This window comes from Bicyclus anynana, chromosome 5, assembly GCF_947172395.1.
Source record: "Bicyclus anynana chromosome 5, ilBicAnyn1.1, whole genome shotgun sequence".
In the NCBI taxonomy this organism is placed as follows: domain Eukaryota; kingdom Metazoa; phylum Arthropoda; class Insecta; order Lepidoptera; family Nymphalidae; genus Bicyclus; species Bicyclus anynana.
The window spans coordinates 10,144,912-10,169,009 of record NC_069087.1 but is presented as its reverse complement, the minus strand read 5'-3'; the positions used below and the strand labels follow the sequence as shown (position 1 = coordinate 10,169,009).

Genomic DNA, 24,098 nt, shown 5'->3' with positions numbered 1-24,098 from the left:
ATAATAAGTTAATGCTTATATCTGAAAATATTTTACAACATTTTCTTTTTATAAGTATGTATGCTATTAGAATATTATTTTAAATCGTTATAACATTTTCAGACGCAGCTGTAATGCAGAAACACAAAAAATACTATACGACCATCAGAATCCTTCAAAACCGATTATAGTACAAACTAGCCCAACGAAACAAGACATGAGAATGGAACGAGGTATTTTTTTAGTTCACTGTCTGTTTGTCTTTAATTTGTATCCTAGTATACATAAATATGGTTTCAAATATTTTATTGCATACTGTAACATAAAACCACAGAATAAAGATTGTCCAGAATGAGTCTTTACAAGCAGCATGGTGTAGCTGGTGAAACCCATAAAAAAGTCAAGTCTCCTTGACATCCACATGTACAAGTACAAACTTTTTCATAATTTGTATTTCAAAATTTAACACTAACAACAATTACGTAAATTAATATAATAATATAAAAAAAAATACCAATTAAAATTTGTATTTGGAATGGCTACGACACCGTCGTGTTCCGTGCTAGTTTGCGTGCTATTTGCCTAATATTCTTTAATCTATACTTAAAACGTAAAATAATTTGTATTGTATTTATTAATAAAGCGTTTCCTTGTGACGCCAAGAGTGCGTACATAAATAATTAGAAGCGAAAAAAATATTATCAAATAGAAAAAATCTCTTGTAAAAACTGTATTGTATTAGGAATTGTAAAACGATCTTGAGCCTACGTAGCCCCAAGCTACCACTCCATGTGACCAAGAGTACCTAATATTTTAAAAGAAACCATTTAACCATTCCTTGAACAGGTATCCTTATTTGGTTTTCTGTGATACTCAAAGATATAAGAATTTTTAATAGAGACTGGGATATATAGTATATCCGATTGATGTCTAGGTACAAAGGAGACCAGCTCGCGCGTGACCGCGGGGTCCGGCTACGAGGGGTCGGAAGCGTCGCGGGGTGCGCGCCACGTGGCTCTCTTGCAAAAGGTGGACCGCGCCGACGCCATCCTCAAGATGCACACGCTCCGTGGCCCTATCACGCTCGCGGCCAATTGGCCTGACGTCATCGAAACTAGGTAGCTATTTGGATAGAAGCAAGCGTTACTTTACGGAAGTTCATCATGAATATAAAATGATTTATTTATTTTGCTATCCTCCGCGAAAAGCCGACGAACCTTGTATTTTATGTTCTTTTAAGATAAAAAAAATGTTTTGCTTAGTTGACATTCGGAATGAAGGCCCAGCCGCCGTACAAAATTGGGACATGTCCTTTAGATTTAGAAAGTTGCATGTGGTATTTACCTATATAAATAGATTTGCATTTTATCTTTCTGCTCCTTGTATTTATGTTTAATAATTGTATTATTTGTATGTCTGTTGGTAGACCAAATAAAGAGAAAAAAGAAAACCCATACGATAACGTCACCCAGGTCCGACAAAATACCGGAGCATCAAATCGGTGCCCGCAGTTTAATCTACTTAGAACTTTGTTCATGTAGAAATATAGTTATCAAAATACCCTACTTACTATTCGAGACTAAAATTTAAAGATCTGTTTAATTCCGATTATAAGTGGTGTAACTTGTTGTGTTGTATATATTCAAATAATAATGTTTTTTCTACAGGAAGTTTTTACAAAGCGCCCTACAGAGGCTATTAATGTCGGATCTGAAGTATTGCCAGGCGGATAACATAGAGCACCAGTTTTGGAAAATTTTGTACTACAACTTTATTGAAAGTCTCAGAAAGAGCATATCTCATGTCACTCCGGAAGAGAAGCCTGAGGTCGTTAAACTGTTAAACGTAATCATTGATGAGGGAAACGCGTTCTTTGAGAGTCTAGTACAAATGTTAGAGAAAACTTACAAGTTTAACACAGAGGATTATATCAATGATAGTCATGTGCTGCCGCCGAAGGGCCTCGGCTATGTCGGCTTGGCTTTGATCTCAGTTCAGAAGTTATATGTCTTTCTCGGCGATTTGGCGAGATACAAGGAGCAAGTCAACGAGACCAACAATTACGCTAAAAGCAAATTTTGGTACACAAAAGCTCAACAAATTAATCCTAAAAATGGCAGACCATACAATCAGTTAGCAATTTTAGCTATATATGCGGTGAGTAATTGAATTATTGAACTATATGTAATATTCATATTTTTTTGCAAAATAATAACTTCAACGTTTTGTCTTTCAGAGAAGAAAACTAGATGCAGTGTATTACTATATGAGAAGTTTAATGTCGTCGAATCCATTTCAGTCGGCCCGAGAAAGTTTGCTATCATTATTTGATGAAAATAGAAAAAAAGTGAGTACGTTTGTTTTTCAAAAGGATGTCAGTTTAAGTATAATATGCGCCATTTATATTAATAGGACTTATTATGGGATTTTAATAAGACTACCGTTACTAGATGTAGACTTATCACCTAATATCGGATAAAATCGAGCATTTTCCGACAAGATTACATTATTTAAACTATTTATTTATTTTTGTGTTACTTTAACTATTTATTTTACCTAGTTAAAAATGTATTATTTCGACAGTATGAGACAGCGGAGCGGAAGCGTCGAGCGGCGGCAGAGTCATCGAAAAGCGAGAGCGGCGAAGGTGCGGGGCGCGCGGGCGGGGCGGCTGGTGCGGGGCTGCGGCGCGAGGTGTGGGTGCGGCCGAGCGGGCACCGCACCACCACGTTGCAGCCCGCGCCCGACGACACGCTGCAGGCCATGACGCCCGTCGAGGTGACTATCACTGAATGGTTGAGCTGCGGGGGTGCAGGGGCGAGGTTTGGGTGCGGCCGAGCGGGCCACGCATTATCATGCTGTCAGTCATCAAAATCAAGCAAGTCACAGGAAGTTGCTAGATGTAGGAGGCTCAGGACTGTGATGTTGAGCCTAGCTTATGTAGTGGACGTCGATCGGCTGATGTGATGATGATGATGAAATAATCAATTAATCGTTGGTTTTTATTTGTTGCAGTTGAATAAAAATTTCATCACCAGTTATTTGCACGTCCATGGCAAATTGATAACGAAAATTGGGTAAGTGTTATTTTCTTAATGCTAGCTAACGCTTTCACCTTAAAGAACTAAAACGATTTTTAAAATTCTTTCACCAATGGGTAGTTTATCACAGATTAAAATATTAGAATAGTAAAATGAACGATACTAAAAAATAGCTATTCAGAGTTAACTCTTTTACCATGATGGTAAATTTTAGTTTTACTAAAACATCTTAGGTATAGCCGAAGATTATTTTCGTAAAAACGTATTGTATTCCACTGCACGTAATTAGTCATTGTAGCACTCGTGTTGTCTATTAAAATCACTCTTGCAACAATGACCTCCAATACATGACAGTGGCATAAATAACTATTACACCACCAGCATGGAGTCGTTTCACGAGAGCGCAGCGCAGATGCTGCGTCAGTTCCGCGCGCTGCTGCACCGCCAGCCGCTGCCCACGCCGGCCGCGCGCCTGCTACAGCTTACGGCACTCAACATGTTCGCCGTCGAGACCACCGCCGCCGCACTCAGAGGTAAGGAAGCAGAACGGATTGTCTATCTAAAGCTAAAACCGCCTTTAGAGTAAGACTACAGCGGAGCACAACGGCAGGGTGCGGCGAGACGCTACAAATTATAACCCAGCAGATAACGAATGGCATCACCCCGCTGCGCTGCAGAACGAATATTACAGTCGTTATAATTTTTAATTTATAAAAAACTATATTTTAATATTTTTCTACTCCCATTTCGTAATCTACTTAAATAGTTCCATGCAATGATGTTAAATACTGTTAGATGTGTTAGTAAGTCATGAAAAATGAGGCGCTCAAAACAGGAAATTTCCACATCTCAATGTTAGTTGTGGTCAACAACAAACGTTATTTAAACAAATAATACCTAAATATCATCTACAATGTCAAGTTGAGTATTTAGGAAGTGTAAAAACTATATACGTATAGTGTATAGATAAATAAATAATGGAATTAAAGACGAAATTCTGCATGTATGCGCTCAGTTTTGTAGTCTATAATTCGGATCACTTTTTGCAGTGATTTTGTAGGGACGTAATCGATTTACAGTATAAAATTATCATTGGTTCCGTGGCATTGGCTACAAAAATTCAGGCTTCCTTATAAAAGAAAATCTAGGAGGTCACGCCGAGACTAAGTCTAGGAGGCCACGCCGAGACTAAGTCTAGGAGGCCACGCCGATATAAAATCGAGGAGGCCATGCCTAACGCCAATTATATATTATTTACCAAGTATTCTTTCACTTCTTATATCATGATCGCAGAAAAAGTATTGTATGCCACTGCACGTAATTAGCCATTGTAGCACTCGTCTCGTGCTATCACAAAAATCATTTGTGCTACAATGGCCCTAATTACATGACAGTTGCATAAATGACTATTTTCTTATCGCGCTGATCCAAGATGTTTTCGGGTGGGAGGGATCGGGGTCAAAGCGGTTAGTGCTTCATATAACCGTATTCAAGTATTTTGGAACAAACATTCCATATTGCGTTACTGAATTGTAAGGATATCTGACCGACACTGGCGCCTTCCAATGCAATGCTTGCAGCGTAATGCGATTATATATTAGAAGGATAAAGAGATAATTTGATTTATATTGATAGAGAATAGGGTATTTGACTCATATCAAATTTAATATTAACAATATTGTACAGCAGCAAGCCATAAAATCAAAAATTGAATTGAATTAACAATATTAATTTCTCATAGTACATGGAATAAGGGTCCTAAATATATCGATATTAATTAATAAAAGTTGAGGATTTCTAAAAATCATGTATTTTTTTTTAATTTTCCAAACGTCCATTTTGTGACGTAACAATCTTAGTTGATGTACTAAACGCCGAACTAATTGTTAACTTATATTTTTCTCAAACGCTCTGTTTGTAAGGGATTTGTTATAGTGACGTCATGAAACAGTTGTGATATAGACCATCATGGCTGACAGGCGTTTTGGCTCTTATTGTCAAAAACATAATTTTAAAAACTATCATGTAATCACGTCTCATGAAAATATGTTTTTTTTTTTCAATCTAATACTATAAAGATAATAATTAATTATTTAAGACCATCGGATTGCCATCTTACGGGCCAAATTGTGAATTTCACATAAAAATTTTACCTAAATCTGTTCAGCCGGGTAATTCTGTGTATGATTCTCAATATGAACCACTTCATTGTGTTTCATCGTAATTTCGTTAATTTTTGAATAGTTAAAAAATTAATTAAGTTCATCATGGAATTTTAGGTACTCTGTACCGAGTCGTAAATGAAAATATATAGTGGACATTTATTATTAAACCTACAGACTTAAAAAGCGAATTTGTACTTATAGAGAAGAGAAACTATTACGTATTTAGTAACTATAAGAGCCTATTGTCTAAGAAACATTCAAAATTTTATTGCAGATTAATTAATTCCGATTGCTCGTTATGTTTGGTTGATTGAAACTTGATTACACTCACTACACTAGCTTTTATTGTCGGCTTCGTCTACTCCAGTTTTAACTCGAAATTGTTATATTTCTATATAGAAATTCTAATTTTCGCGATTTTATTTGATCTCTATGATTTTAAAACGGTTGTAACACCTGTCGTGCTGGATCAGAATGTTGGTCGGTAATAGAGACGGATAGTAGAAGAATGCATGCGAACGAAATGCGTATATGTTGCGATGGATGTTTGGTGTGTCAAGAATGGATAGAACAAAGAATAAGTATATGAATATAATAAGTTATATATAAATAAGTCGGGTTTTCCTTGCTGACGCTATAACTCCAGAACGCACAAACCGATTTCCACGGTTTTGCATTCGTTGAAAAGGTCTCGGGCTCCGTGAGGTTTATAGCAAAGAAAATTAGGAGTAGGGTAGGGGTAGGGTAGGATAGGGTAGGGTAGGATAGGCATAGGGTAGGGGTGGGGTAGGGAAGGGGTAAGGTATGGATAGGGTAGGGTAGAGGTAGTTGAAAGTTTATATCGACTTTCATGCGGACGAAGTCGCGGGCGTCCGCTAGTAAGTTATATTTTATTATCGGAATTTTCAAAAATTTCTATCTTGAATTACTTTTTGTAGCTGCTGGAATTACAATTTTGAAGATCTAATTTTTGTTAAATATTACAGAAATTACATGCTTGGTATGGACATGTAATGCGGAGGACATAAGTTGAAATTTAAAATGGAAGGACATAAGAGGAGAGGAAGGCCAAAGAAGAGATGGTTGGAGTGTGTGAAAGAGGGCATGTGTGACACGTGTGTCATAAAGAGAGTGGATGATGAGTTGATGATTAATAGAGGCGAATGGAGGAGATTGACATAATTTGCCGATCTCACTTAAGTGGGATAATATAAAGGCGATGATGATGATGGTTTTCTTGCTTAAATTACTGCTGCTTATTTTTATTATTAATATTCTACTACAAGTTCACAGAATTAGGTGCTTAGACCCATTATAATGATCCGTTGCGGGTTCATATTAGGGTGCAGGCGTATGATTAATAGATTGGTTAGATTGATAAATTAATCTCAATAGAATTTTAATTTTACATTTTGAATTTTCGTTAACGCTAGATGCGAAGCTGTGACCCCATTTCAATGACGCTGTATTTTTCGTTAAAGAGGTAAAACTTCGTTGCTCCTAACTAAAAACACACCATAATTTAGTGTATAAAATATCTGTAACTAACAAACGTCGCGCGGTTTCACCCGCGTGGTTCCCGTTCCCGTAGGATTAATACGAATACGCGGATAAAATATAGTCCATAGCACTCGGCGTAGTGTAGCTTTCCAACAGTGAGAGAAGTTTTCAAATCGGTTCAGTTAGTTAATCAGCATATTCAACGCAAACAAACCAACGAACAATCAATTAAATCTTTTCTTTTTATAATAATACATAGTATAGATTAATTATTATGTACAGACACTGAGCACATCACAGTAGAACAGTGCAGATTTGTTATGTTTAACTTTATTATGTATACCTGGAATTCCGTTTTTTGTGACCTTCTCAGGCAAGCGAACCGAAACGAATACAATCGCTGCGAGAAATTATTCAATCGATAAAAAATGCTATTTTCTAGACTCATGCAATTAGCTATGGTACTCTATCGGGAGTCAGGACTACAATGATTGTTGGCAGGTTGGCAAAAAACAAAATGTGTAATTTAGTTGCCGTTTATTTTCATGTTACCTATTCATCGTGGGTTACTTTTTGTTTATCATACTTTAATAACATAACAGTTAAGGTTTAAAAAATATATCGAAATATTTGTGCATACAAATTTATTTTGTTGAAAATATTTCTATAATTTGTTATTTAATGTTAATAATTATTTCTTCCATATATGTTTTAAAAGATTATATAGGTACTTTTGTAACTTAACTGTAGTTGAATAATATCTAGAATTTAGCCACTTTCAGATCAGATAAAATACTGTAGGCGGATATTTTATTGGATGTTTGTTATAGGCTGAATTTGATTTCCTTCATATTTATATAATTTTTATATTACTAAAAGACTGAAAAATATCTTATAGGTATATAAAATTGTCGTGTGTTGTTACCAAAGTCCTCCGAAACAGTTGGACCGATTTTGATGAAGTTTTATATGTATATTCGGTAGGCTTGAGAATAGGTTGTTATCTGTTTTTGGTACGTCCAAGTAATAAGGGTGGTACCACCTTGCTTGCTATTTGTTTGCTGCCCCAAAATGGCAAAACGACGTTTGTCGGGTCAGATAGTATATTCTTATAAATGACAAAATTTTTAAAAGGTAAGAAAAGAATGTGCGTGAGCGAAATGTAAAATGCAATGCGAAATGCTATATTATCCCATTTATGTTATATGAAATCAATTAAAAAAGAACATTAATATTGTAAGACTCGGTGTTTTCCGAGTAACATACACGGCTCTGTAATTGGATTATTTTATTGGCCATAATTTGAAGGTTCGCGCGCATCTAGTGTTTAAAGTTTATGCGCAGCTATGAATAAAGGATTTATAATTACGTGTTAGAGGTTGTTGCACCGCGGGGTCACTGCCGCCGACTGCGCATGCGTGAGCAGTGCAACTCGCAAGTTCAACAAACCGATTCCATAACAACTCTTGTATTTTTTTTTAATGCAACTTAACGGATTATAAGACTACACTATAAGTGCATTTCGTTTACAAAAATGTTTTGTCATTGTATCTGTTAACGTCGGCACTCGGTAACGTACACTTTCAAGGTGAATTTATAGCATGGAATGTCGATAAATACTCACCAGAGTCCCTTAAATATTGATGAAGAGCGAAAATACATTAATGAATATTCATTTTTTTATATCAAGACGATAGTCTATTTGATTCCATCATGGTTATTAACGGTTAAAATTAAATCTTTGATGACAAATTAATTTTGGGGAAATATATTGTAGTACTTATGTATTATAATTACTACGACTACGTACTCATAAAAGTTCTCTGTTAACCTTTCGTCGTTATCAACCCATATTCGGCTCACTGCTGAGCTCGAGTCTCCACTCAGAATGAGAGGGGTTAGGCCTATAGTCCACCACGCTGGCCCAATGCGGCAGACTTCACACACGCGGAGAATTAAGATAATTCTCTGGTATGCAGGTTTCCTCACGATGTTTTCCTTCACCGTTTGAGACACGTGACATTTAATTTCTTAAAATGCACACAACTGAAAAGTTGGAGGTGCATGCCCCGGACCGGATTCGAACCCACACCCACCGGAATCGGAGACAGAGGTCATATCCATTGGGCTATCACGGCTCTCCATCATATCTGTTAACCTTTATTGCAAATTGTTTTAAAAATGTATATACCTATTGAATCTAATAATTATTATTACTGAATGTTTTGATTGGATATGTCCCTTTTTTGTATCCAAATATGAAGGTCTTAATCAAAAACCTTTTCAATCTGCTAACATCGCGGCTATGCTAAATGAGTAACAAATAAAATGCATTACGCAGCATAATTATTGTCGGTCTCTTATATTGGCATGTTAATAAAGTTGATGAATTTTTCCATTCATCCAAAGTCCCCTAAATTTTAGCATTATTTTTGTTAATAAATTAAGCATTCGTTAAAAAACGTTTTAATGGCCTCTCTGGTGCAGTTGGTTATGCTGTGGATCTCAACGCCTGTCCTGGGTTCTATTCCTAGCTCGGGTCAGTTTTCGTCGTTATCAAAAAAATTATTTAATTTCGTCGTTATAAATAAATTCTCTGGTATGCAGGTTTCTTCACGATGTTTTACCTTCACCGTCTGAGACACGTATGTGTGATATTTAATTTCTTAAAATGCAGACAACTAAAAAGTTGGAGGTGCATGCCCCGAATCGGATTCGAACCCACACTCCGAATTCGGCGAATTTAATTAATATGACGATATTTGAAGTCAAATATTATTTTAATCAGTCTCTATGTTGTTATTCAATGTACTCGTATGAACTTGTTCTCATACCAGTACAAGTAATACAGGCGAGGCGCCTTACGTCCGCAGGTGTAATCCGTACGGTGTATTTTTAGTTGCTCCTATTTATATAAGACCGGCTCTGCTGCTATTGACATGTTGTCCATCATCTTCATCGTCATCCCTATTCTTATCCTATAAACAAGTCACTTTTTTAAGCTGGTAAATGGACACAATTTTATATATATATTCTTTTTCGTAATCCTCGCTTGTCATGTCTGATCTCTCGCCGTAATTCAATGCTCCGCAGCAATAGTTATGGTGTCATTCATTTTGTTTTACATGACACAGTAAATTCTCTTTTATTTTTTGTCTCTGCTTTATAAAATTTATTTTGATTATGTTTTATCGTATGCTAAGATAATTAAATATATATATATATATATGTAGGTAGGTATAAGTGGGAAGTAGAACAATCCCTAGTTATGTGCTTTATAGAGCAACAAACATAAAATAGTTTGAATTCGCCATACTTATTGAATTTTATATTTTTGTTGTGTTAACAAATAATGACGTTTAAGGACTTCATGATATTACACAATGAATGGTTGTTAAAATAGATTTCGTCGCAGAAAACATTAATAATCATCGTAGTACCTGTGCAGTATATCCAAGCAGCAACCAAAATTTACCTTAAGTTTTACAATCGTTAGTTTGTCAAAGATTGCGCAGGCGCCCAAATGTGCACATAAGTCAAAGCGAAGCTTGCTTCTTCCGTACCCTAACCCTACCTTATTCCTACCCTACAGTATGGGTAAATAAATAAATAAATATATTCTCTCTCTCAACTCTCTTCTTCGCAAGTTATCCATATTTTCTTTCATAATCTACTTTTAGGGGCAAAGAACAAGAAATTGGTCCTGCCGTTTCTGAATTATAAATAAATAATATTTTTTAAATTAAAATAATAACATTTATGTACTTTGAAAAATGGTTTAGGTAGCAGCGGTGGCGAACGTACAGCATGGCTCGACTGCGCGCTCGGCGTGTCGCTGCTCATGTTCGGCGCGCTGCTCGAGCGCTGTTGCGCCTTGCTGCCCGAGCCCGCCCACACGCAGCAGCATGCCGATGCTTTGCTGTTATTGCCCGCTATAAAGGTAACTCTTACAGACATAGGGCACCGCATTGCAGAAGAATGATGGCATAGGGCAGCACATTGCAGGAAGAGTATCTACCAAATGTGCCTTACGAAATTATGGCATAGGGCAGCACATTGCAGAAAGAGTATCTTCCAAATGTGCCTTACGAAATTATGGCATAGGGCAGCACATTGCAGAAAGAGTATCTTCCAAATGTGCCTTACGAAATTATGGCATAGGGCAGCACATTGCAGAAAGAGTATCTTCCAAATGTGCCTTACGAAATTATGGCATAGGGCAGCACATTGCAGAAAGAGTATCTTCCAAATGTTCCTTACGAAATGATGGCATAGGGCAGCACATTGCAGGAAAATGTACCTTACAGAATGATGGTCGATGGTTTTTTAAACCAAGTCACAAGAAAGATTAAAGCCGAAGACACACTTGACTGGACTGCCTTTTCCGAAAACTTTGATAATAAAATAAAAATGAATGAATGTACCACTACAATATTTGCAAATATTGTAAATAAAATTACAACTCACATTATAAATAAAATTACAACATTAAATTTAGGGAATATCATTTATTTAATATATGTTAATAGTGTGGGTGTCAAAAAGGTTATTATTTCGCAGGTGTGGTCAGATTGGATGCTATGCCATAGTAGTATATGGAATCCGCCTCCAGCGTTTGACAATTTCGAAATAGAGTAAGTTTTTCTTTCCTCTTACTATTGTGAACCAAAAAAATATTTTAGTTTGAAAACACATAGGTGTTCTAGTCTACCATTACTGTTTTCATAATATTTTGATTCACGCGGACGAATTTTAATGCGGTTTTCTAAGCGAAGGCTTTGATTTTTGAAAGAAAAAGCTATCAGGAAAATACAAAATTTTTCGCGGACGGTATTTTAGCGTCCGATAGTATATATACAATACACACACAGAAGGATTATGTTATGAACCTAGTGTACGTCCGCCACTTCGTCCTAGAGGAATTCGGTTATCAGATATTATATATGACTATCTGACGCCGCGCGGTTTTACCCGCCTGGTTCCCGCTCCCGTAGGAATACGGGGATAATATATAGCCTTCCTCGATTAAGGGGGTATCTAACACTGAAAGAATTTTTCAAATCGAACCTGTAGTTCCTGAGCACGTTCAAGCAAACAAACAAACAAACTCTTCAGCTTTATAATATTAGTTTAGATAATATAATATATAATTGATAAGCGTTGGCACTCATGTTGTTTTCAAAATCGGATTAGTTTTAAAGATTACCTACATATAAAATTACAATCAAAATACATATATGTGTATTGTGTACGTTAATTATACGGTGTATCTATTTGTTTAGCAGCGATAACGACCCATGGGACTGGCTCGCGAAGCTTATGAATATACTCGAAGCTCTTGACGATAAGTCCATCGATTTCGAAAGCGAAATGAAAGAAGGTAAGCTTGGATTATTGACCTACTGGAATATAATCTTTTATATCTATTTCTACCTGTATACATGTATCGCGCGAACGCAATGTATAATTTAATAGATTACCCGCTCACACATTTGTGATGTACTCGTATTTCAAAGTACCTACTAGTAATTGAATTATATTTATTCCAAACAGCCAAACATTGCCAATTACAATGCAATTGTGTAATAAGCTAGCGCTTTACTGATGGTAAGCAATGATGGTGAAATGCGCTTGCCTAAAAGCCTATTCACTCTTGACTAGGTGGTAGTTAAAACGGAAGCTGCCGCATGGCATTTCATATTATTGCAGTATGTAACGAATGGGAAACCAAACTGCTTAGTGTGCGTCCAAGGGATATCTACAACGTAGCGATGTAGATTACTGCGATGTGTGGCAGTGGACGTTCGACGGCTAGCAGCTCAGACCAATTACTTTCTATTGGACTTGTATCACATTCAAATTCACAAAATAGTTTGTCGTTTTTTTGAGGGGGGACGAGGTAAACTCACACATCGAAAATATCTAACACCAATAAATATATTACACTGCACACAATTAAAAATTTTAAATCCTTATATACACACGTGTAATGAAACACAGATTCTATAGACACAGTTTGGATTCGGACCTTTGATCATGATCAAATAGTTTAGACAGAAGGATAACCTCTAGCGAGGCAGGCCTATCGAAGGTAATTGGTCTGAGGCTAAAACGGATTTCGGGATTTTTTTTTATTTTTTACAAGTTAGCCCTTGACTAAAATCTCACCTGGTGGTAAGTGATGATGCAGTTAAAGACGGAAGCAGGATGGAAGGAGAATGAAACCTTTTGGTTTCTACACGACATCGTACCGGAACGCTAAATCGCTTGGCGGTACGTCTTTGCTGGTAGGGTGGTAACTAGCCACGGCGGAAGCCTCCCACCAGCCAGACCCGAACCAATTAAGAAAACCTCAACTGGCCCAGTTGGGGATCGAACCCAGGCCTCCGTCTTGTGAATCCACCGCGCATACCACTGCGCCACGAAGATCGTCAAAACTGATGTGTATGGTAAAACTGTTGATATTGTTGATGGTCCGTCAGTGGTGTAGGAGCTGGTGATGAATTGATGATGATGATGGGAGTACCGTTGGTGGCAGGTTACGTGTCGGTGCGGCTGCCGGAGGACGCGTCGCTGGCGGGGTTCACGCCGCTCATGTACATGGAGGCGGCGGCGGCGTGGCTGCCCGCCGAGCCGCCGCTCGCGCCGCACGCCGCCGAGCACGCGCTGCGCACCAGGCGGCTGCTCTTCTTCGGCACCGAGTAAATATTACCGACACAGACTACCGACTTTTCGAGTAGCGTGGTGAAGCCGGTGAAACCCATAAAATAAAACAAAAGTCACGCGTCTCTTTGACATCCTTCTTTGACATATACAAACTTTTTTCATAATATGTATTTCAAAATTTAACTTTTTTTTAAACAGTAATTACAAATAAAAAATACTCCCTCTTATTTCGTTACTTTTTGTTAATAGTTTTTAAAATATTTAAAAGCATAAGATGCTATTTTTCTTGAATAATATTGAAAACTATTAATGCGACGCTTCGTGTTGTACTGACTCGATATTGCATTCGTTTTTGAATTTTTTATTTGGAGCGGCTACGACACCGTCGTGTTCCGGGCGCTCTATCTTCCTATTAATCTTAATTCTGTGATTACCCAATAAAACTTTCTTCTTCAGTAATGGAGAGGCAATTACTGAAGATCGGCGGTAAACTTCCTAAACTTCTTGTCCATCTAGGCGGAAAAGATCTGCGACTGTCTTTATGTTACGTAGCTAGGACGTCTTCCTACTACTCTTTTGCCTGCAATAAAACTTGATTTAACTTTAAGGCGTTTAAAGTACATAGTTCAAAGAGCTGAGGACGTTGGGCTCCCAAGGAGTTGCAATACTGACCATATCAGGGGAGTCGCAAGGAGACTGCGGTCGGAAGAGTAGGAGGCGGGCTCAGAACCGTGGTGAAAGTCTCTGTAATCGTGGATCGGTTTGAAGGTTTGTTAGAGGAATGAAAGTGTGTAAGAATATCCACCATTTCTCGAGGTATAAATCTAAAATATGTAATTCTAGAACTTTTAAAATTTCACCCTTTTATTTAAAAATATAAATATATCTGTGCCAGGTACCTAGTAGGAGTGGAGCCGCCAGTGTTGAAGCTAGAATACCCCACCGGCGCGCAGCCGCGCTACGTCAGCGCAGTGCTTCGGACCGAACCCAAGTATCCGCCTTTGCAACAGCTCGTAAGTACCGGTATTATTTATTGTAAGCTATTAGCTATTTAACTAACTTATTTATTAGCGTTTTTTAGACATGACGAATATTCCTTTCTCATCCTCCAGCTAAGCGAAAAGTTTGATCTACAATTACTCCAAGAAAGGTCGTCCATCAAACCCTTTCGGAATTGAGTTCGGCTCCTTAACCGTGGAGCTATTAAGAATTCAAATGTCTATGGTCCGTTTCAATAGACGTTACTGAACGCAAGAGCATATGATTGCTGTGTTCACAAATATGATCTCAAGTATCTTGATGTTCAGTTCGATATTGAGGAATGTCAGGCCTATGAACCGTTGTACCGTTTAGCCGCTAGATGCTGACATCTGAGAACGTGGTGTTTAGAAGTCGATACAAGAGCTGAGGACGTCCCTCGGCTCATAATGATGATGATGATGATGATGTCCCGTTTGTATTTGTGTATAGTCTGAGAACTCCGAGGACGACGACAGCACCAGCGGCGTGACGAGCGGGCCCACCAGTCTCAGCGAAGAACTGCACGAAGGCGCCGACGAGGCCACGAGGAAGTTGCTCCGCAGGAAAGAACAACTCGAATCTAGAAAGGCGACGTTCGAGAAACGTCGGCAACGAATGCAGGTTGGATACAAAACTTCGTAAATTAAGTACTTTTAGCAGACTCAGAACAAAAATAAGAAAACCAATGTCTAATAAAGATTATGATTCACAACATTTGTCAGGACAAGTTAATGAACAAATCAAACTGTAACCAAAATAAAACAAAATAATGGCAGAGAATAATGACCTTGAGTAGAGTCACGAACTTGTGATTGTTGTATGATAGATAGATAGATATACTTTATTTGCACACCACAAAGACAAATACAAGTAAAATAAAAACATATTAAGAAGAGATCAGCATACAATAGGCGGCCTTATCGCTAAGTAGCGAGGAGCGTAAGCAGCGAGGAGATACAGCGTATCGCTGGTTGCAGGAGATGCTGAGCAGCGGCTGGGTGAGCGCGGAGGTGGAGGTGCGGCCGCGCTGGCTGGTGCCCGACACCAACTGCTTCATCGACCACCTGCCGCTGCTGCGCGCCGTGCTCGCCGCGCCCGACCAGCCCTACCAGCTCGCCGTGCCGCTCGTTGGTCAGTAGCGTAGCAGTATAGGCTAGTTGACACTTCTTTTTCATCATCATCGTCATTATCAGTCGATGGATGTCAACCGCCTCTTGCATGGACCTCCAAGCATAATGATCTCGAGCCGCTAGCATCTAGCGGTTTCCTGCAATCCGCTTGATGTCCTCAGTCCACCTATTGGGAGGTCGACCAACACTGCGCTTTCCGGTGCGGGGTCGCCATTCCAGCACCTTGGGACCCCAACGTCCACCGGCTCTTCGAGCTATGTGGCCTGCCCATTGCCACTTCAGCTTCGCGACTCGCTGAGATATGACACTTCTTATTAATAGGTCTTAAATAGTTCATAATCGTTCTACTAGGCTGAAAAATATTTTTTCTTATTTTTTCGAGACATGATTACATGAAAATTTTAGTTTTTAAACATGTTTTTGACAATACGAGCCAAAACGCCTGTCGGCCATGACAGTCTATATTTCAACTGTTTTATGACGTCATTATAATAAACCCCATAAAAATGGAGCGTTTGACAAAAATTAGTTAACAATTACTTCGACGTTTAGTACAGCAAGTTGTTAGTGGCGTCACAAAATGGACGACAACGTTTTTAGACATTGGGAAAGTTTGAAAAAATATTTAAATTAAGTTTTATAGGAAATCCTTAACTTTTATTAATTGATATCGATATATTTCGAACCATCATTCCAAGTACTACACGAAATTATTATTGTTTATATTAAATTTGACATGAGTCATCTATATGACCATCAATAAGAAAGGAGCTGTTACTTTTTCATCAGTCAAATCAGTGCTGCATACATTTTTGTATAGGAAGTATGTGGCAAAATGCTGAGTTGGGGCCCTTTTCTAGGTTATGCCACATATTGCAGGGCATTCTTCTTTTATTGCTCCACTATTTGCGTGGATAATTATTAAACTATGTAATAATTTAGAATTCAAGAATGTAATATGTTGCATTACTTAAAAATAAAGATCTTTCTTTCTGTTGATCTCCACTGCATAGCCTGTTTGGCCTCGGTAAACATACATAGTACGTTGTGCCGCTTAAAAAGTCGGTGCACAATGTTTAAAATAAGAGGTTATGTTAGGAGAAAGGCAAATAGGTGTTTAATACTAATCTTTTAGGTAGTCCTGGATGAACGGTGTCTAACTATCTAAATTAAGTTCTAAAGAAAGTTCTGTCATTTTTCGTCATTGACATCTGGTGTCCTTGTGCATCCGTCAATGGTAAACCACCCAAACGAAATTTCGCAAATCATCTTTGGCATGTTACTGCGTCCTCTCAAACACGTCTCGCAAGTTTTTATTATTTCCACCGCCTGACTCCCTTTATGGAATGTATACAACATACAATGTCTTGAGGGTACTTTTTGTTACCTATGTTGACAGTCTTACAAGTTAAAAAAAAACTGGATCAATTGAATTTAATGATAATTTATCAATCATATGCGTCTCTAACAGTTTAATCAGGTTAAAGTCGGATCTTTGTAAAGATCGACAAGGCGTGATCGTGACAGCCCTAATCAGTGTGTACTGTTTACCAACAAATGAAAAATAAAGGTATTCATCGCTAGTCATTTCACACCTAATAATAATTATAATTTGTTTGTTCTTATTTACCACCTACCACCATGGCTAGTTACCACCCTACCGGCAAAGACGTACCGCCAAGCGATTTAGCGTTCCGGTACGATGCCGTGTAGAAACCGAAAGGGGTGTGGATTTTCATCCTCCTCCTAACAAGTGAGCCCGCTTCCATCTTAGACTGCATCATCACTTACCATCAGGTGAGAGTGTAGTCAAGGGCTAACTTGTAAAGAATAAAAAAAAAAACCTCGTCCTCCTCAAAAGACTTTTTTGTTGGTGAATTTGGGTGCGAAACAGGTCCATTATTTTTAATGGTCTAAGGGTAAAACAGATGATATAGTTGTGTATGGTCTGTCAGTGGTGTCGGAGCTGGAGGGGCTGCGGCGCTGCGCGCGGCTGGGTGGCGCGGCGCGCGACGCGCTGGCGTGGGTGTCGTCGGGCGGCGGCGGCGGCGGCGGCGGCGTGCGGCTGTGCACGGCGCGCGGCTCACTGCTGGCGGCGCGCGGCGTGGCCTACTCCGCCGAGGAGGACGAGGCGCGCGCCACCAACGACGACCGCGTGCTCGCCACCGCGCTCAGCCTGCACAACAACCTCGCCGCGGACACCGGTTAACTATACCACATACCTACTTGATTTTATTAATGAGCATTTTTTCTCTCAAAGAAGTCCAATTTAGTGCAAGCAGCATCGTGGGAAGGTACAAACGTGTTAAATTTTCTGTTGAAATCTCCACCAACTCCAATGATTTTTTTTAAGTTGACCGTTTGCAATGCATCTTCAATTTCTTAACACGTTCACTGCGGTACGAGGTCAATTAACCTCGTACCACACCACAATTTTAGTGCGAGGTCAAAAAACCCCGTATTACATGGTACGCGGTCAATTAACCTACACGCTACAAAAGTTTTAGTACGAGGTCAAAAAACCTCGTATTGTATTGGTAAAGTACCGAAAAATCAGTGACGCAGCGATTGTGTTAAATTTTTAAGGTTCCGTAAATTCTATAATAATTGTATACGTTTGATGTTGCAGTCAATAGAGAATTCCAAACAATTTTTGTAAAACCTTTAGAGGAAAAAGGTTAATAAAATGACAAGCTAGCCCGATTGAGATCTCACATGGTATTAAGTGACGATGCAGTCTAAGATAGATGGGCTAACTTGGAAGAGGTACAAGTTATTACTTATATCTCTGACGGTTTCTACATGGCATCGCTTTTCGCTAGTTACTTAATATTTAAATAGGGAAGTTGTTTTTGTTTGTTGTCCCTTAATATCGTATTTTCAATTACTTACTTGCTGTTGTTTTACTTTTCAATATCTACAATATTGCGGACAAATTTTTCATGTAAGCATCTTTAAACTACATAAATTACTTACATTTACGAATTGGTGTATAAGCAATAAAACCACTTTCTTTGATGAATGCATAACAACAAGAAAAATAAAAAAAAAATATCGGACCTTAATTCGCATCACACGCAAATTCCCTATTATAATAAACTAGCGGACGCCCTAGGCTTTGTCTGTCCTTAAACCCCCTTAATCCGGCCCTGTCGCAAAATCCATTCTTAGCCGACGTCTACTAACTATAGTACCTTATTTTATACGTTGAGTGAATCTATATACAGGGTGCTCAGGAGAATTTCCCATAATTTCAAGGTACCAAACTGCATAACTAGAATTTTTTTAACTAAAAAAAAACTTTTTATGTTTTCATACTATGTAATTCAAATAATTCCGACTATCCATGTACCAGACGCCTTTATCCTTGCATTTAAAAACACGTTATCGTAGTAGTAAAACTGTCGATATCGACGAGATATTGCAACTGGCTCACCGCACTTCAGTAGTAAGCTACTTCTTGATATGTATTAATGAATAAGTTTGGCTAGGTCATAACATAAGGATGCGATATCAGGGACACAGTTTAAAATCTATTTACAAAAGAAATATTTTTTTACTCCGAAAATATTCATTTTAGAACACATGTTCCATGAACATTTTTAATTAATTTTCCTTAAAGAATTTAACCCTAGAGTTATGGGAAATACTCCCGAGCAGTCTGTATGATTTACATATATGTCCCACAGAGTCGCGCGGCACCGAGGCGACGGAGGTGGCGCAGGCGGCGGGCGCCTGCGTGCGCGAGGTGGTGCTGCTGACGGACGACCGCAACCTGCGCGTCAAGGCGCTGGCGGCCGAGCTGCCGGCGCGCGACCTGCCCTCCTTCATGACGTGGGCCGGCATACACGCGGAGCGGCTGCCGGTATGTCCACAGTCATCATCATCATATCAGCCCTCGGACTAATCACATAAGGACTAGTATCTCACCCAAATTCACAAACAAAATTGACTGTCATTTTTTGAAAATGGGTTTATATTAGGTTTGACATTTGACTCTTAACCAGAAGTTGTTGACCGTTTTTTACACCATTCAACTACACATGAGTAAAATTAAAAATTTTGAAAAGCTCCCGAAGGACATGAAATTGAAACTTGTCTCAAAACGGACCAGCAGTGGACCTAGCAGCGGACGCCCATCGGCTGATGCTCAGACTAATTACATATTTAAGGACCTGTCCTTGTCTATGTAATCAGTCCACCTTGTGAAGGACGACCACAGCGCCTTTGGATGCGAAGCAGTTAAACTATTATAACACCTATGGACCCGATAGTCCATAGATTCGATACATCGAATGTATTTTCAATTTGGTACTTCTAAGGATCTCCTAATTTTTATTCATTCGGGTAGAGATTCTGCAAGACAGTGTATCTCGTTTCGTCGTCTACTATCGACATAATTAATAGGCAAATACGGCAGACTACCGGGCAGCAACTTAGTGGAGCATCCGCCGGCATGTCACGACATCCACCGGGTCCCACTAGAAACTACGCAATATCCATCATGCTAGCTCACGAGTAAAATGCGTCGCGATGCTCTGAGATCGATCACTGTGCATTGAAATAATTCCTCAATAGTTCATTACCGTTCTACTAAATTGATATATATTTTTTTCATATTTTTTAATACGTGATTACATAAAAATTATAGTTTTGTAAATATGTTTTTGACAATACGAGCCAAAACGCCTGTCGGCCATGATGGTCTATATTTCAACTGTTTCATGGTGTCACTATAACAAGTCTCTTAGAAACGGAGCGTTTGACAAAAATATTAGTTAACAATTAGTTTGATGTTTAGTACATCAAGTAATATTGTGGCGTCACAAAATGGACGACAGCTTTTTGACGTTTGGAAAATTAAAAAAAAATACATGATTTTCAAATTAAGTTTTATAAGAACTTTTATTAATTAATATCGATATATTTCGGACCCTTATTCCATGTACTATGCGAAATTAATATTGTTTATATTCAATTTGATATGAGTCAACTATCTTATTCATTTAACAATGTTTCAATACCATGCCAACAAACGTTATCTTTATTGGAGTGACCATGTTAGTTATTACTGAATATTTCATTTCACTATGGCACAGTGTTTGGACACAGTGAAAAGTTTTTACAAGTTGCAAAAATTCGAGCAAGAAAACAAATTATTTGTAGCGGCAAAGGTCACCCTAGGTAACAAGTATGAAGACGAGAAGAGTGAGATCTAAGTAATGTATATTTTTTAATAATTGTTACAGGACGCTAAAGCCACAAGTAGTACTCACAGTCCAGACGTTTGATGCAACTCGACGCCATGTATCGCCTGCTCTATTAGTTCATATTGTTATGATTTGTTTTTGACGCGAATTCATTAAGATACAAGTTAGATTAGACACGAAAAGAATTTATATCTATGACTCGCACTCTACGATCGACGAGGCGCCGCAATAACTGCGTTACACTCTAGAGTAGGAATTGAATAGTATAAGTAAAAATAACACACCAATAGAGAGATATAATAATGATAAATTTTGTTAAGAGCTTTAGGATTCCACCTCCGTGTTCCTGAGCGACATTTTTATTGTTAATTCTATTTTGTCTCACTCTCTCTTTTATTTTTTTTTTAATTTACACGGTATCTAAAATTATATGGTTTCAGTGACACGGCGTTACTAAGCTATTTCTATTTTCTTTATGTAATATATTAAGTATAGTTTGATATTTCAAAGCTAGGTGATATTTTTTTAACAAGGAATAAATTCATTTTTAAAATCAGGTTCATTTATAAAACGTAATTTCTTTTTAATAATATACATTTTATGAGTTACGATGGTTTGTTCTGTGGAGTTTATAAGGTTGCTAGATGTTTTCAAAGTGTTTGTACTACCGAAGGCTCGTTTGTATTCAATAAAATGTTATTTTACTGTCGTATTGTGCCATTCGCGAGCTGTCAATGCGTTTGGCAATGTCGTATTCCACTGGCGGTATAATTTTATTTTATAAAACGACTGCAGCATAGATGAATATTAGCAATAAGTATTTAACACTGAACAAAAAGATATTCCATCACTTTATATCTCACTAAATATACATATACAAACATATACTTTTGTTAAATGTTTAAAAATATACAGACTTTTACTATCTCTAATAAGATCATTTTGTTGTAACAAATTCCGACAAGAAATCTATTATATTATAAAAATATATTATTATAGTATTCTTCTATTAATTTGTTGTGCATATGCAAAATACAATATTTTAAAGGTATTAACAATAAATCGTACTTTATTTATAGGTAAAGTGGATTTGCATTGAAATTCAAAACATAGAGTAGGTACTGTTGGGGTACCATAGTGATAAAGAATTTTATCGTTACTATTTACTTTTTTTTTCATTTTTGAAACCAATTTGATGCTGTTACTTTTTCTCTTAATCATGATGTTAATAAACATTGATTACTTCTAAGTATAGTTTTATTTACTCCGCTACTTGATATTCCTTGAGTATCCTTCTAATATTATAAACGCGAAAGTTTGTATGGATGTTTGTTACTCTTTAACGCCGCAACTACTGAACCGGTTTGGCTGAAATGGAATGGAAATAGATTTTACTCTGGATTAACACATAGGCTACTTTTCATCCCGGATAAATTCATGGTTCCCGAGGGATATGTGAAAAACCAAATTATACGCGGACGAAGTCGCGGGCGTAAGCAAGTTTTCAATTATATCAAAAGTACTGTTAATTGATTGCACATAAAATAGTCAGCGTATTGAAACGTGTTCGTTTCAAGTTATTGTGCCAAAGGTCGGTTAGCCTCGCTCTAACAAAGCTGTGGATGATGTCTATATTGAATTATCATTAGATAAGCCGCGAAACACGCAAGCCAATGAATTCGAGCTTCCAAAGGAATTACCTCGGCCAATTATGAAATGAAATTCAAAGGACTGTATGCTTGCGTTATTAAATATGCATCTCTATACTGAAAATGAATAGTAAATCTATTTATGGTCGTACAAGTGAGAAATTCCTATCTTAAGACTTGAGCTATGGGAATTGGCAATGTTCCGAGGCGAGGCTTGCGCGGACCGGTGCGGAGGTTGTAAAAGCACCGTTATTCTTATTTACCGTGCGCATCTCCCTTTAGGCGCTCCGTGTTAGCTTATTTTTACTATATATGTATGTATGATATGCGCGTGTTGCGACACAGCTTCGTAAGTTTATTTATTGATCACTTTGTTTTATGGTGGCCGTTAGGTACTTAAATGTACGGTATTCTATAGGTGCGACTACCTGCGTTAGTGGGCGTGTTTTTACATTTTTTGGTAAATAATAAATTAGAATTTTTGACTCAGTTGGTAATGGTAGAGGTCCGCTGCGATACCCAGCTTGGGACAAATTCGCATTTTATGTTTTCTAAATTGTCTAAACTGGTGGCATCGGCAGTGGCAGTGTTACCAACTCTCCAAAATATTTATCCCTAAAGTTGGTGTCAAAAACCCCTAAAATCGCCTTAATTATTGAGTTGTCCCCCTAAAAAATATAAATTCATAATAATTTAAAAATAATATGCTTAGCTTAGTAATCAGTCTATATTTAATACAGACAAAATACTACGTCTTTATCTGAAGATTTAGATTTTTTGAAATCCATACATGTTGACAATGAACAAATATACCAATTTTTTTTATTCGATGAAAATTGCCTCCAATTGCCTCAGAGTGGTTAAAATTATCATCAATTTAAAAATATTAAAGAGCCAAAAAATCCCTGAAAATACCCCTAAAAATTTCAGACCCCTAAAAAATCCCATTTCCCTTATTTGCCCCCTAAATCTGGGGGGAAAACCCCTAAGTTGGGAACCCTGGGCAGTGGCTAGTTACCACCATACAGAACAGATGTACCTACATTAATGTAAATTTAATTTTATGTAAGCCATTTAGCGTTCTAGGTATAGGTAGAATAATATAAAGGTCGCCATTGACGGTCAATTATTCTCACGTTTCTGAATAGCAAACGGCAGTACCCACGCGGCATACTATACAAGTCTTGTACGCAGTGACCAACACACGATCAATTATAGTCGTGGGTGCTACAGAAACGTGAGAATAATTGACCGTCTGTGGCTAGCATTATACTACCTCTAACATAATAAAGTCGTTACTATCTTAGACTGCATAGTCACTTGATATCAGATGAGATTGCAATCAAGGGCTAACTTTTTTTTTTATTCTCTACAAGTTAGCCCTTGACTACAATCTCACCTGATGGTAAGTGATGATGCAATCTAAGGTGGAAGCGGGCTCATTTGTTAGGAGTAGAATGAAATCCACACTCCTTTCGGTTTCGCGACGTCACTTGGCGGTACGTCTTTGTCGTTAGGGTGGTAATGGTAACTAGCCTCGGCCGAAGCCTCCCACCAGCCAGACCTGGACCAATTAAGAAAACCTCAATCGGCCCAGCTGGGGAGCGAACCTAGGACCTCCGTTTTGGAAATCCACCGCGCATACCACTGCGCCGCGGAGGCCGCCAAAAAAGATAAAAAAATAATTCGATGAATAACAATAGTAATAAAAGGTCTAGTGGATGATCAATTTTCAGAG

General features: G+C 38.0%; 1 protein-coding gene across 3 annotated transcripts in view; it reads left to right on the top strand.

The window, feature by feature from the left end:
* The window catches only part of LOC112052786 (telomerase-binding protein EST1A), a 30,963-nt gene extending 9,003 nt beyond the window's left edge, over nt 1-21,960 (top strand). For 2 of the 3 annotated variants that reach the window (XM_052881483.1, XM_052881482.1), the window contains exons 8-24: nt 103-212; nt 914-1,097; nt 1,647-2,136; nt 2,216-2,326; nt 2,563-2,757; nt 2,995-3,056; nt 3,402-3,553; nt 10,468-10,625; nt 11,246-11,319; nt 11,968-12,065; nt 13,224-13,386; nt 14,247-14,364; nt 14,822-14,992; nt 15,349-15,502; nt 17,457-17,705; nt 19,191-19,366; nt 20,751-21,960. In XM_052881483.1, the coding sequence (XP_052737443.1) occupies nt 103-212; nt 914-1,097; nt 1,647-2,136; nt 2,216-2,326; nt 2,563-2,757; nt 2,995-3,056; nt 3,402-3,553; nt 10,468-10,625; nt 11,246-11,319; nt 11,968-12,065; nt 13,224-13,386; nt 14,247-14,364; nt 14,822-14,992; nt 15,349-15,502; nt 17,457-17,705; nt 19,191-19,366; nt 20,751-20,792 (2,707 nt within the window). In that variant the 3' untranslated portion in view covers nt 20,793-21,960. The remainder of the gene's footprint in view (nt 1-102; nt 213-913; nt 1,098-1,646; nt 2,137-2,215; nt 2,327-2,562; nt 2,758-2,994; nt 3,057-3,401; nt 3,554-10,467; nt 10,626-11,245; nt 11,320-11,967; nt 12,066-13,223; nt 13,387-14,246; nt 14,365-14,821; nt 14,993-15,348; nt 15,503-17,456; nt 17,706-19,190; nt 19,367-20,750) is intronic. The other variant, XM_052881484.1, reaches the window with a different exon arrangement.
* The last annotated feature ends 2,138 nt before the right edge of the window (nt 21,961-24,098 follow it).